Genomic DNA, 13,489 nt, shown 5'->3' on the forward strand with positions numbered 1-13,489 from the left:
GAATAGCTGGGATTAGAGGCACCCATCACCACGCCTGGCTAATTTTTGTGTTTTTAGTAGAGACAGGGTTTCACCAGGTTGGCCAGACTGGTCTTGAACTCTTGACCTCACGTGATCTGCGTGATCTGCCCACCTCAGCCTCCCACGGTGCTGGATTCCAGGCATGAGCCACCGAGCCCGGCCTCCTTTTCCTTATCTAAATAGTTTCATTGCTTTTTTTTTTTTCAAAAATTAGTTAATAATATTTGTATACATTTTTTAAAGTTATACTCTTGGGATGGGCGTCATGGCTCATGCCCATAATTTTAGCACTTAAAGAGGCCAAGGCAGGCAGATCACTTGAGGCCAGGAGTTCGAGACCAGCCTGACCAACATGGTGAAACCCTGTCTCTACTAAAACTACAAAATTAGCCAGGCGTGGTGGTGCACGCCTGTAATATCAGCTGTTTGGGAGGCTGGGGCAAGAGAATAACTTGAAGCCAGGAGGCGGAGGCTGCAGTGAGCCGAGATCGCACCCCTGCACTCCAGCCTGGACAACAAGAACAAAACTCCATCTCAAATAAATAAATAAATAAAAATACAAAAATTAGCCAGGCATGGTGGCATGTGCCTGTAGTCCCAGCTACTTGGGAGGCTGAGGTAGGAGAATCACTTGAACCTGGAAGGCAGAGGTTGCAGTGAGCTGAGATCGTACCATTGCACTCCAGCTTGGGCAACAGAGTGAGACTCTGTCTCAAAAAATAAATAAATAAAAGTTATACCATCATTTTTTTCTGGAAACCTTAAGAATCTGTAGCAATTCTGTCTGTCCAAGGCAGTTTAGAGCCACAAGTGTGCTCCGTATGCCCCGCCCCCGCCCGGCAGACGTTTCTCAGCAGTCGCAGCAGGACTTAGCATCTCTGGTTCATCTCTTTCCGAGGGCTCCAGGTGAGCTCTTAGAGGGTCTTTCAGTCTCCTGGGCCTGTGAAAATATTCCCTTATGTACAAACCATGGCATGATGTCATTTGCACTTGGAGATGTGGGAGGCAGAATATCTGCCTGCCTCCAAACCAGAGCTGTTGGACATGGGGAAGGCTTTTGTTGAAGGTGGCCCCTTGTCAGCAAGGCCCTTATGCCACTCAACAAGCATATATGTGACAAGTGTCCATTCTGGGTCTGTGCCACCAGGAGAGGGTGGGAGGTGGGCAGGTGTGGAGGGGCGGCACAGGAATAGGGTATTCGTCTCAGAACACTGCTGTCTGGTAGGAAAGTAGAAGCAAAGCCAATAGTATTAAGCCAGGGTGGCTGGTGTCATATAAAAATGCAGGACAGGAGCCCCTTATCCTGAGCAGGGGAGCCAGGAAGGCACCTGTCCTGGCAGGTGGGGAGTTTTCCAGGGGAGGAGAAAGGCTGCCTTTCTGAGACAGTCAACAAGTGTGCAGACCACAAATGTGGATGAGCACACCACGGTCACGGCCCAGGAGGCCACGTGCACCATGCGCGTGCAACTCTAGGGGGCGCTGGATCATCACGCAGGGGTAACTGGCCCAGTATGCCGTCAGCATGTAGGCATAATCTCACTTCTGAATTTAATCAAATGCGTGAGTTACCTCACAGAGTTCATAAGTATATTCTGTGAACAAGTGAGATAATACATAAAAGTCTTTTTTTTTTTTTTTTTTTTTTTTGAGACAGAGTTTCCCTCTTGTTGCCCAGGCTGGAGTTCAATGGTGCGATCTCGGCTCACCACAACCTCTGCCTCCCGGGTTTAAGCGCTTCTCCTGCCTTAGCCTCCCAAGTAGCTGGGATTACAGGCATGTGCCACCACACCTGGCTAATTTTGTATTTTTAGTAGAGATGGGGTTTCTCCATGTTGGCCAGGCTGGTTTCAAACCCCTGACTTCAGGTGATTCACCCACCTCGGCCTCCCAAAGTGCTGGAATTGCAGGCATGAGCCACCACACCTGGTTAATTTTGTATTTTTAATAGAGACGGGGTTTCTCCATGTTGGCCAGGCTGGTCTCAAACTCCTGACCTCAGGTGATTAACCCACCTCGGCCTCCCAAAGTGCTGGGATTACAGGCGTGAGGCACCGCATCCAGCCATAAAAAGTAGTCTTTTAGTTCCTTGAGTGAAAAGTAAATTCAAATGTTAATTTAGCATTTACATTATATGTGTTAGTTACCTATTGCTGTGTAACAAATAGTTCCAAAACATAGTGGCTTTAGAAAACAATCATTTGGGGCGGGTGCAGTAGCTCATGCCTGTAATCTTAGCACTTTGGGGGCCGAGGCGGGTGGATCACCTGAGGTCAGGAGTTCCAGACCAGCCTGACCAACATGGCGAAACCCCGTTTCTGCTAAAAATACAAAATTAGACCGGGTGTGGTGGCTCACGCCTATAATCCCAGTACTTTGGGAGGCCAAGGCAGGTGGATAACCTGAGGTCAGGAGTTTGAGAGCAGCCTGACCAACATGGAGAAACCCCATCTCTACTAAAAATACAAAATTAGCTGGGCGTGGTGGCGCATGCCTGTAATCCCAGCTACTCAGGAGGCTGAGGCAGGAGAATCCGTTGAACGAATGAGGTGGAGGTTGCAGTGAGCACAGATCACACCATTGCACTCCAGTCTGGGCAACAAGAGCAAAACTCCATCTCAAAAAAAAAAAAAAATTAGCCGGGCGTGGTGGCTCGTGCCTGTAATCCCAACTACTCAGGAGGCTGAGGCAGGAGAATGGCTTGAACCTGGGAGGCAGAGGTTGCAGTGAGCTGAGATCTCGTCAATGACACTCCAGCCTGGGAAACAAGAGCGAAACACTGTCTTAAACAACAACAACAACAAAAACCAATCATTTATTATCTCCCATAGTTTCCTCCAGTTGTGAATTTGGGTGGGTCTGGCTTACCATTTTCATGAGTTGTAGCCCAATGCCAGCTGGGACTGTAGCTATCTGAAAGTTCAACTACGGCTAGAGGATTCATTCCAAGGTTGGCCCTCTCAAGTGCCTGGCAATTTGGTGCTGGCAGTTGGCTGGGAGCCTCACTTCCTCTCCCTATGGGCCTCTCCTCGGGGCTGCTTGAGTACCCTCCCAATATGGCGACCAGCTTCCCCCCAGAGCAAGTGATCCTGAAGACGAAGGTGGAAGCGGCAATGCCTTTTATAACCTGGCCCTGCACACACCATCACTTCCACCATATTTACTGGTCATTTCGGGCCATCCTGATTCAGCATGGGAGGGGACCACACAAGGCCTGAGGGACACCTGGGGGCTGGCTCACCCTGCACTCATACCAAGCTCACCCTGGCTGCCCTCTATTCCAGCTCTCTGCATTTCGTACTCTCCTGTTTTCTGCACTTGGTGAAGAGGAGAAGATGATGGTGAACAACTATCGCCCACTTCAACCCCTGATGAACCGGAAGGTCTGGGCGTCCTTCCAGACCACTAATGAGAGCACAAGATCCTGGAGACATTAGGTCCACATGAATAGCAGAACTGACTTTGAAGGAAGGAAGCATTGTTTCCCAAGTTTCACAATGTGATGGTACGTGACTTCTGAAATTGAAAAGAGAGAATGAAATTATTGTTTTAGTCGATGTACTTTTCAGCTGCAAGTGAAAGTAAGATGTGTAAGTACCGTGGCGAACATAACGCTGGGATGGAGGGGTGTGTCATGGCACCCAACGCAAGTGCAGGGTGCTTAGTTTCACTGTAACAAAGTACCACAAACTTGGTGGCTTAAAACAATGGAGAATGATGTAGTGGGACCACACCAACCAGTGGTTTCTTAAGGTGCTTCTTCTTAGGCCCTAAGAGTTTCACCTTTTTGCCGGATTTCACCTTCCTTGTAAACCCACCTCGGCCTCCCAAAGTGCTGGGATTACAGGCTTGAGCCACCGCGCCCGGCCGCCTCACGCCTTTAATCCCAGCCCTTTGGGAGGCCGAGGCGGGGGGATCACAAGGTCAGGAGATCGCGACCATCCTGGCCAACATGGTGAAACCCCATCTCTACAAAAAACACAAAAATTAGCTGGGTGTGGTGGTGCATATCTGTAATCCCAGCTACTTGGGAGGCTGAGGCAGAAGAATTGCTTGAACCCGGAAGGCGGAAGTTGCAGTGAGCCGCGATCGCATTGCACTTCAGCCTGGGTGACAGAGTGAGACTCCATCTCAAAATAAATAAATAAATAAAAATAAAAAGCTATATTAATTAAGATAATATGGTACCTGTCAGAGAAGGACAAATCAACGAATGAAAAAGAATAGCATGTCTAGAAGCTTCCACACATTTGTGATCCCTGAGTCATGCTGTAGGGAATGGATGGGCTTTTCTGTGAATAGTTTTGGATCATTTGGATATTTATCTATCTATCTATTGATTGATCGATCAATCATCAGTCGATCCACGGAGTCTCACTGTGTTGCCCAGGTTGGTCCCGAACTCCTGGGCTTCAACAGTTCTCCTGCCTTGACCTCCCAAAGTGCTAGGATTACAGGCATGAGCCCCCCCACCGAGACAACAGGATATCCAAATGGGGAACCATGAATCTTTTTTCTCACCATACCTCATACCCCTACCTCACAGCACACAGAAAAATTAATTCCTGACAGACTATAGATGTAAACAGGAAAGCTAAAACAATAAAGCTCCTAAAAAATAACACAGGAGCCGGGCGCTATGGCTCACGCCTGTAAACCCAGCACTTTGGGAGGCCAAGTTCCAGACCAGCCTGACCAACATGGAGAAACCCCGTCTCTACTAAAAATACAAAATTAGCCGGGCTTGGTGGCGCATGCCTGCAATCCCAGCTACTCGGGAGGCTGAGGCAGGAGAATTGCTTGAACCCGCGAGGCGGAGGTTGTAGTGAGCCAAGATCGCGCCATTGTATTCCAGCCTGAGCAACAAGAGTGAAACTTCGTCTCAAAAAAAAAAAGACTTGATCCAGAACTCAGTCAGTGCTGGGTCTGAGTGTGGCTTTTCTGTCTCTTTTGTAATGTTGTCTCTCTTTTGGCAAGCTCTTTCTTTTGGTGGAAAGACAGCTACCACTCCCGCCAGGATGGTTTCCATTAATTCATGTAACATTTACTGAGTGTCAGTTACGTGGCAGGCTCTATTCTAGACTCTGGGGACGGAGCCTAGACTGTTTCAGGTCTGAAGAGCCTTTGCCTGGGAGCTCACATTCTGTTGGAAGGAGGTAGACCATGATGCACAACACAGAAAGTCTGGGGTGGTAAGTCACAAGGAGAGGACGTGGCTGGGCAGGGAGGTGTCTTCTACAGGGGACATTTGGGCAGACGCCAAAGGAGGAGTGAACCACGTGGCCACCCGAGGACAGAGAATTCCAGGCAGAGGCTGGACGCAGGAGCGCCCTCTGGTGTTCAAGCTGCAGCCCGAGGGTGAGGGCAGCCAAGTGCCGGGGTGAGGAGAGAGGCATGGGAGGCAAGGGTGGGTACTGGGGCCCCACAGGCTGGGTGGAGACTTTGGAGCTGCTGCTGGGTTCTGAGCAAAGGGCATTTTCGAGCGGAGAGGCTCGGTTTGGCTGTGCTGCCAGAGTTTTCCAGAGTGGTCATTCCTGTCCTTGCCACCAGGTCATTGTGTGCTTTCTGGAGGGTGTGCTCAGGTGTCTCCTGTGGGTTTAATTTGTGTTTCCCTAATGATTAATGATGTGGAGCATTTTGTGCAGATTCATTGGCCATCTGCATATCCTCTTTCACCAGATACCTACTTGAGCCATTTGCCCATTTTTCTCTTGGGCTGTCTGTGGTTTTCTTATTGATTTTTAAGAGTTTCTATATATTCCAATTATAAGGCTTTTGTCCATTTTACAAATCTCTTCTCCCACTCTGGGGGTGCCTTTCACCCTCTTTTTTTTGTTTGTTTGTTTTGTTTTGTTTTTGAGACGGAGTCTCGCTCTGTCCCCCAGGCTGGAGTGCAGTGGCGCCATCTTGGCTCACTGCAACCTCCACCTCCCGGGTTCAGGCGATTCTCCTGCCTCAGCCTCACAAGTAGCTGGGATTACAGGTGTATGCTACCGTGCCTGGCTAATTTTGTATTTTTAGTAGAGGTGGGATTTCTCCATGTTGGTCAGGCTGGTCTTGCTCTCCCGACCTCAGGTGATCCACCCGCCTCGTCCTCCCGAAGTGCTGGGATTACTGGCATAAGTCACCACGCCTGGTCTGGATCAAGCTTATAGCAATGGCTGCACCTGCTCAGTTACACAAGCCAATAAGTGCCCTTTCATGTAAGCCAGTGTGGGTTTCTTTTTACCTATTACTTGCTTGGAAAAAATCCGAAATCAGTATAGTGTTTTTCTTTTCCTTTTTTTTTTAGATGGAGTGTCGCTCTGTCGCCCAGGCTGGAGTGCAATGTCACGATCTCGGCTCACTGCAACCTCTGCCTCCCGGATTCAAGCAATTCTCCTCCCTCAGCCTCCCGAGTAGCTGGGATTACAGGCGCCCGCCACCATGCCCAGCGAATTTTCTTTTTCTTTTGAGACAGAGTTTTGCTCTTGTTGCCTAGGCTGGAGTGCATTGATGCGATCTCAGTTCACCGCAACCTATGCCTCCTGGGTTCAAGCGATTTTCCTGCCTCAGCCTCCCATTTAGCTGAGATTACAGGCATGCGCCACCATGCCTGGCTAATTTTGTATTTTTAGTAGAGATGGGGTTTCTCCATGTTGGTCAGGCTGGTCTCAAACTCCCAACCTCAGATGATCCACCCACCTCGGCCTCCCAAAGTGGTGGGATTACAGACGTGAGCCACCGCACCCGGCCTTTTTTTTTTTTTTTTTTTTTTGTATTTTTAGTACAGATGGAGTTTCACCATGTTGGTCAGGCTGGTCTCGAACTCCTGACCTCAGGTGATCTGCCTACCTTGGCCTCCCAAAGTGCTGGGATTACAGGCATGAGCCATCGCGCCTGGCCCAGTATTTTTGTTTCCTTTTTTTTTTTTTTTGTGACGGAGTCTCGCTCTGTCACCCAGGCTGAAGTGCAATGTCACGATCTCAGCTCACTGCAAGCTCCTCCTCCCAGGTTCAAGCGATTCTCCTGCCTCGCCTCTCGAGTAGCTGAGATTACAGGAGCCCTCCACCACCCCTGTCTAGTTTTTTTTGTATTTTTAGTAGAGACGGGGTTTCACCGTGTTAGCCAGGATGGTCTCGATCTCCTGACCTTGTGATCCGCCCGCCTCGGCCTCCCAAAGTGCTGGGATTACAGGCGTGAGCCACTGCACCCAGCCAGGTATTTTTATTTTCGTAGCATTAAAAAGTATTCCCGCCAGAAGAGAGAAAGTTTTATAATCAACCTAACCACGTTATCCTCCAACGTTACCTTATGGTCATATAAGCATAGAAAAATAAGCGGATGCTAATCTGTTTCCCAAGGTGATAAAGGTCATTTCATTCCAGGGAGATAAAGAATACGTAGGTGGCTGGTTGCGGTGGCTCATGCCTGTAATCCCAGTACTTTGGGAGGCCAAGGCGGGTGGATCACCTGAGGGCAGGAGTTCGAGACCAGCCTGGCCAACATGGTGGAACCCCGTCTCTACTAAAAATACAAAAATTAGGCCGGGCGTGGTGGCTCATGCCTGTAATCCCAGCACTTTGGGAGGCCGAGGCGGGCGGATCACGAGGTCAGGAGATCGAAACCATCCTGGCTAACACTGTGAAACCCCGTCTCTACTGAAAATACAAAAAATTAGCCGGGCGTGGTGGCGGGCGCCTGTAGTCCCAGCTACTCGGGAGGCTGAGGAAGGAGACTCTCTTGAACCTGGGAGGTGGAGGTTGCGGTGAGCTGAGATCACGCCATTGCACTCCACCCTGGGCAACAAAAGCAAAACTCCGTCTCAAAAACAAAACAAAACAAAAAGTGCCAGAGCAAGGCCGGGTGCGGTGGCTCACACTTGTAATCCCAGCACTTTGGGAGGCTGAGGCAGGTGGATCACGAGGTCAGGAGTTCAAGACCAGCCTGGCCAGCATGGTGAAACCCCGTCTCTACTTAAAAAAAACAAAAAATTAGCCGGGCCTGGTGGTATGTGCCTGTAATCCCAGCTACTTGGGAGGCTGAGACAATAGAATCACTTGAACCCGGGAGGTGGAGGTTGCCGTGAGCACAGATCACGCCATTGCACTCTAGTTGGTCAACAAGGGTGAAACTCCGTCTCAAAGAAAAAAAAAAAAAAGTGCCAGAGCTGCACCGTCTACGTGGCAGTTCCCAGGACATGTGGCCCTGGTGCACTGGAAATGTCGTCAGTGTGTAAACGGTGAAGCTCTTCATCCTGAGCCAGTGTTAGTTATGCAGGTTTGCACACATGTGCAAAGCCACTGAGGTAAACACTCAACACTCGTGCATTTGACACACAGTGTGTATCTCACGTCAGTGGAAAGCAAACACTTCTCTGCCCACTGGAGAGCTGAGGTTCCTGAGCCTCTGAAGCTGGGACTGGAGCCACCTGGGAAGTCAACCGCAGCACGTCTGCCAATCAGTGAGATGGTCGCGAGATTTGAGGTGTCAGGATGCACTGAAGGGTGCAGGGGCTGTAGGGGCACGGGAAGAAGGAGGAATCAGAAACGTGACAGGAGCCACTTTGTGGAGGGACCCCCGCAGCCCTGTCGCTCCTTCCTTAGCCACTGAAGGCCTGTGGACGGCACCTCTACCTGGTAACTGGCATCACTAGGAAATGTCTGCTCTGCTCATGGAGGCACGATGCAAGTAATTCATTCTCACAAAAATGTTTGAAATAAAACGTGTTCCAGGCCAGCCGCAGTGGCTCATGCCTGGAATCCCAGCATTTTGGGAGGCTGAGGTGGGCAGAGGACCTGAGGTCAGGAGTTCGAGACCAGCCTGGGCAACACGGTGAAGACCCATCTCTACTAAAAAAAAAAAAATGCAAAAATTTAGTCGGACGTGGTGGCGGGCACTGTAATCCCAGCTACTTGGGAGCCTGAGGCAGGAGAATTGCTTGAACGCAGGATGCAGAGGTTGCAATGAGCCAAGATTGTGCCACTGCACTCCAGCCTGGGCAACAGAGTGAGACTCTGCCTCCAAAAAAAAAAAATACAAAAACTAGGCCGGGTGCGGTGGCTCACGCCTGTAATCCCAGCACTTTGGAAGGCTGAGGCAGGCAGATCATGACGTCAGGAGATCAAGACCATCCTGGCTAACACGGTGAAACCCCGTCTCCACTAAAAATACAAAAAACTAGCCGGGTGTGGTGGCGGGCGCCTGTAGTCCCAGCTACTCGGGAGACCGAGGCAGGGAGAATTGCTTGAACCCAGGAGGTTGCAGTGAGCCGAGATCGCGCCACTGCACTCCAACCTGTGTGACAGAGTGAGACTCCGTCTCAAAAAGAAAAAAAAAATACTAAGGCTGGACGCAGTGGCTGACGCCTGTAATCCCAGCAATTTGGGAGGCTGAGGTGGGCAGATCATGAAGTCAGGAGTTTGAGACGAGCCTGGGCAATATTGTGAAACCCTGTCTCTTCTAAAAATACAAAGAAAAATTAGCCAGGCGTGTGGGCGCGCACCTATAATCCCAGCTACTGTGGAGGCTGAGGCAGGAGAATCGCTTGAACCTGGGAGGCGGAGCTTGCAGTGAGTCGAGATGGCGGCCACCGCACTCCAGCCTGGGCGACAGAGCGAGACCCCATCTCGAAAAAAAAAAAAATACAAAATCTAGCCAGAAATCACTTGAACCCAGGAGGTGGAGGGTGCAATGAGCTGAGATTGTGCCACTGCCCTCTAGCCTGGGCAACAAAGTGAGACTCCACCCCTCCGCGTCCCCCCATAATAAAGTGTCTGGCTCTTTAAAGGAGATCACACTTGGTGGTGATGCGGGTGAAAGACGATTGGGTTGAAGGAGTCAAAGTAGAAGTGGGAAAGCACCAAGCTGGGAAATGGGCACGTTTCTGCTCTGCCTCTAAGTTGATGCCCCTGACTTCGATTCCATCGATCAAGAGGAGTTTGCTGAAGAACGGGGTGCACGGCTGCCTCGCTCGCTCCTGAACCAGGCCCAGGGTGAAGTGTGTTGTACACATTCAGCAGCTCCAGCCCCGCTGTGGGGCGCACTGACACGCTGGGCCTAGCCTACGCCCCAGAAGCTCGCAGCGCCTTTGGTCTGGGGAATGGTGTTTTAGGAAAAACTCCCGAAGTGACAGGATGGTGTCATTGGGCATAAGGGCCATGGCACTCCCACTGAGTTGTGACAAGTTCTACAAAATCGTCCCTGGTTTTTAATAAGGAAACTGAGGCTCACTTGAGAAGTTGAGAAAGTTGTCGCTGTCCCGCTAGGCCAAGGGATACGCGGCATTTCACTCTTGCCTTCTCTGATTTGTGCAATTAGTCAAGGACAAAGTGCAGCAAAGAGAGAAAGTCCTGAACCTTAAAACCCGGGAGAAAGCTTATCTACAATGCCGGGCCGTTCACGCTGATGGAAGCAGCAGCCAGAGGAAGGTACTCGCATGTGCTTCCTGCAGTGCTGTGAGAACAGCCCGCTCCTCTGGTGGGGAAGGGATGACACGGTCAGTGGAGGGGGTGGTCTCTGAATCTGGAGCTTGGGATGGGGGCAGAGAGCATCTGTACAGCCATTCTCCATGGGCTGCCCATTTCCATGGGGACTTGGGGACAGAGAAAGGCCCAAGCGGCCAGAGGGGCCCTGGGCTCCAGTTCTCCCGGTCCCATGTTGACATTGTGTCCAACAAGACACCAACAGAAGCAGGGAGTGGCTGACCTTCCTTTTCCATATCAACACAGGGGGCCCTCTGCACGCGCCAACATCTTTGTCTCCTGAAATATGGCCTTTGTCAGTTATTTTTAAAAACTGGTGTTAATCCTGAGACACAGATATACTCCCAGGAAGCCATCCAAGCCTGGACACACTGAGATGAAACCACAAACACGCCGAGAGGAAAAGACATTGATTCCAGCCCTCAAAGCAACAGGACAAAAAACAAACAGGAGGCTTCCCTCCCGCCCCAGGGGCAGCGGCCAGTGTCTGCGACTTTGCGGGAAGGGCTCTCACTGTGACCAGATTGTGGCTTCTGATTGTATTGTAGAATTTCTGGCCCAACTTTTAAGGTTCAAGGCTTCCTCCCTTTGCTTTTATGCTATTTTCTCGTTTAATAAAGATATGCCTGTGTGAGAAGAATTGCCTGTGTGAGAAGAATTGCCTGTTCCCAGCTGCCGCCGCCTCTTCCTCCTCCGCTTCCTCCCCATCCCCAGCACGTCCTTCCCATCGACCCTCCAGAGAACCAAGCTCAATTCAGAGCAGGCCATGTGCCCAGCTAAATCCCCTCAGCCTTGCCCCCTTGGGACAGAATCCACATTCCTTCCCCTCCGCCCCCACCCTCTCCTGGCAGCCCACTCTGTGCCAACCAGAATATTGGCCCCCTCCCACCCCAGGGCTGCTGTGGCTGTTCTGATGGACCTGAGGGCACCCTTCCCCTCCCGCCCCACATCACCTGCTCGACACCTGCGCCTCCTGTTGCCTCAGCCTGAGCTGAGCCCCCAGATGGCACCTGGCACACAGCGGTGCCCAGCAGTAATGGAGCTGTCATTTTTTGACACTTGTCTCTCCTGCTGAAAGGTGGGCTGTCCGTGCACTGCTGCGTCCCCAAATCTGTGCCCACCAACCCCGTCTTGATAAATGGTTCCTCCATCCACCCGATGCCACAGGTAATCTCGGGAGCCGCCTTGGGCCCTCCTTGCCCCTCACTCCTTGCACCCAGGGCAGCAGCAGGCTCTGCTGGAGGACCCTCAAACTGCCGCCTCTTCCAAGTCCGTCCACTTTTCTCTGCCCCTTCTGCTGCAGCCTGAGTGACAAGCTGGCCTTCCGGTTTGGCCACTTCCTTTCCAGCCTCTTCCCCTCTTCCCCCAAATCCATTTTTCTTTTAACAGTGGGTTTTTTTGAGAAACCGACACTTGGCCATTCTGCTGCCCTGTTCAAAACTGAGGCTTTCCACTGGGCTTGGGATCGAGCACAAGCTTCTCCCGGCAAGATTCGCAGCCTGGCCCTCTTCCACGTCACCTTGTGTGTGTGGGCCTCTGGCTGGGGTTGCTGTACCCACAGCTGCTTCACCGTCACTCCTTTCCATCCTCAACCAGCTGTCAGCCCCCTGCCCCAACCACAGTCTCCCTGTGTCCCCTCCCCAGCTGTTGGCTTCACGCACGTGTTGCCACACGATGCTTGCATCCCCCTCTGGAATGTGAGCCCCCAGAGGCGGGATCCTCAACCTTTCTGCTTGCCCACGGCACAGAATAAACGTGGTCGGGCGCCATGGGCTGCAATGCTGCCACTTGTAAGCTCGGGGACTGCTGTGCGCTGCCCCAGGGCCTCTGGGCGCTGCTCCCTCTCCCAGGCTCGTCCTCCCTGCTCTGCTAGATGCACCTTCTCCTCTCTGCCAAGGCCCAGCCCAGCCCCTCGTCTCCATGACACCTTCCTCAGTGCCAGCCCCAGCCAACATCATCCCCTCCCCCTGCACCCAGGCTCCTGCACATCCCACGTTATCACAGGGGTGCACATGAAAGGGTCACCCGCAGGCTGGGGTGTCATGAGGACATGGGTTCTCACAAAGCCAGGTGTAGGTCTAGCTATTGTGAAGTGTTTGCTAAGTCAGTGAATGAACTGCAGGATACTAGATGGATCTGGCTACAAATGTTTAGAAACTACCTTAAATCAGGGTAACTGGGGGCTGTCATCATTGAGAAGTCTAGACAAAATGAGTGACAGGGAGTAGGTGTGATCAGACATGGAGCAGACATGGATCCTACATGGAACAGACATGGCTCCACATGGAGCAGCATGGACCACACATGGAATAGACACGGTTCACACATGGAACAGACAGAGTTCACACATCAACAGACACAGTTCACACATGGAGCAGCATGGACCATACATGGAACAGACACAGACCACACATGGAACAGACACGGTTCACACATGGAACACACACACAGTTCACACGTGGAACAGCAGGGATCACACATGGAACAGACATGGTTCACACATGGAACAGACATGGTTCACACATGGAGCAGCATGGATCACACATGGAGCAGCATGAAACACACATGGAATAGACACAGTTCACACATGGAACAGATAGTTCACACATGGAACAGACACAGTTCACACATGGAACAGCATGGTTCACACATGGAGCAGGCACCACTCACGCATGGCATAGCATGCATCAGCCTGGTTTTCGGACCCACACAATAGAAGTCATTGTTTTGGTGGTAAACAATATCCACCTGGATATTTTCCAAAATAGGGAATTAAATTATAACCTACAACTTTCCATCCTCACATGGAAATTTGACCTGGTTGAATGGCATCTGCCCCACAGCCACTGTGCCCAAAACTGAGAGGCGGGGCAAAGTAGCCGAAGTCAGCAGCGCTGAAGCTGGCAGCTGCAAAGAGTGCAGGGCCCTCCAGGCTCTACAAAATTCAACAGCTGCTTCCAGCCTCAGGCTGGGACGTGGGCTGAGCAATGAATTCTTCTTGTAATCCA

General features: G+C 51.3%; 1 protein-coding gene across 2 annotated transcripts in view; it reads left to right on the forward strand.

Moving 5' to 3' along the window:
• CA5A (carbonic anhydrase 5A) overlaps positions 1 to 11,118 on the forward strand; it is a 58,135-nt gene extending 47,017 nt beyond the window's left edge. Inside the window, exons 7-8 of one of the 2 annotated variants that reach the window (XM_032156228.2) lie at positions 3,303 to 3,599; positions 10,318 to 10,416. In XM_032156228.2, the coding sequence (XP_032012119.1) occupies positions 3,303 to 3,455 (153 nt within the window). In that variant the 3' untranslated portion in view covers positions 3,456 to 3,599; positions 10,318 to 10,416. Of the gene's footprint in view, positions 1 to 3,302; positions 3,600 to 10,317; positions 10,417 to 10,727 lie in introns of those variants that run through there. The other variant, XM_032156229.2, reaches the window with a different exon arrangement.
• Positions 11,119 to 13,489: the final 2,371 nt, after the last annotated feature.

This window comes from Hylobates moloch, unplaced genomic scaffold, assembly GCF_009828535.3.
Source record: "Hylobates moloch isolate HMO894 unplaced genomic scaffold, HMol_V3 SCAFFOLD_6, whole genome shotgun sequence".
In the NCBI taxonomy this organism is placed as follows: Eukaryota; Metazoa; Chordata; class Mammalia; order Primates; family Hylobatidae; genus Hylobates; species Hylobates moloch.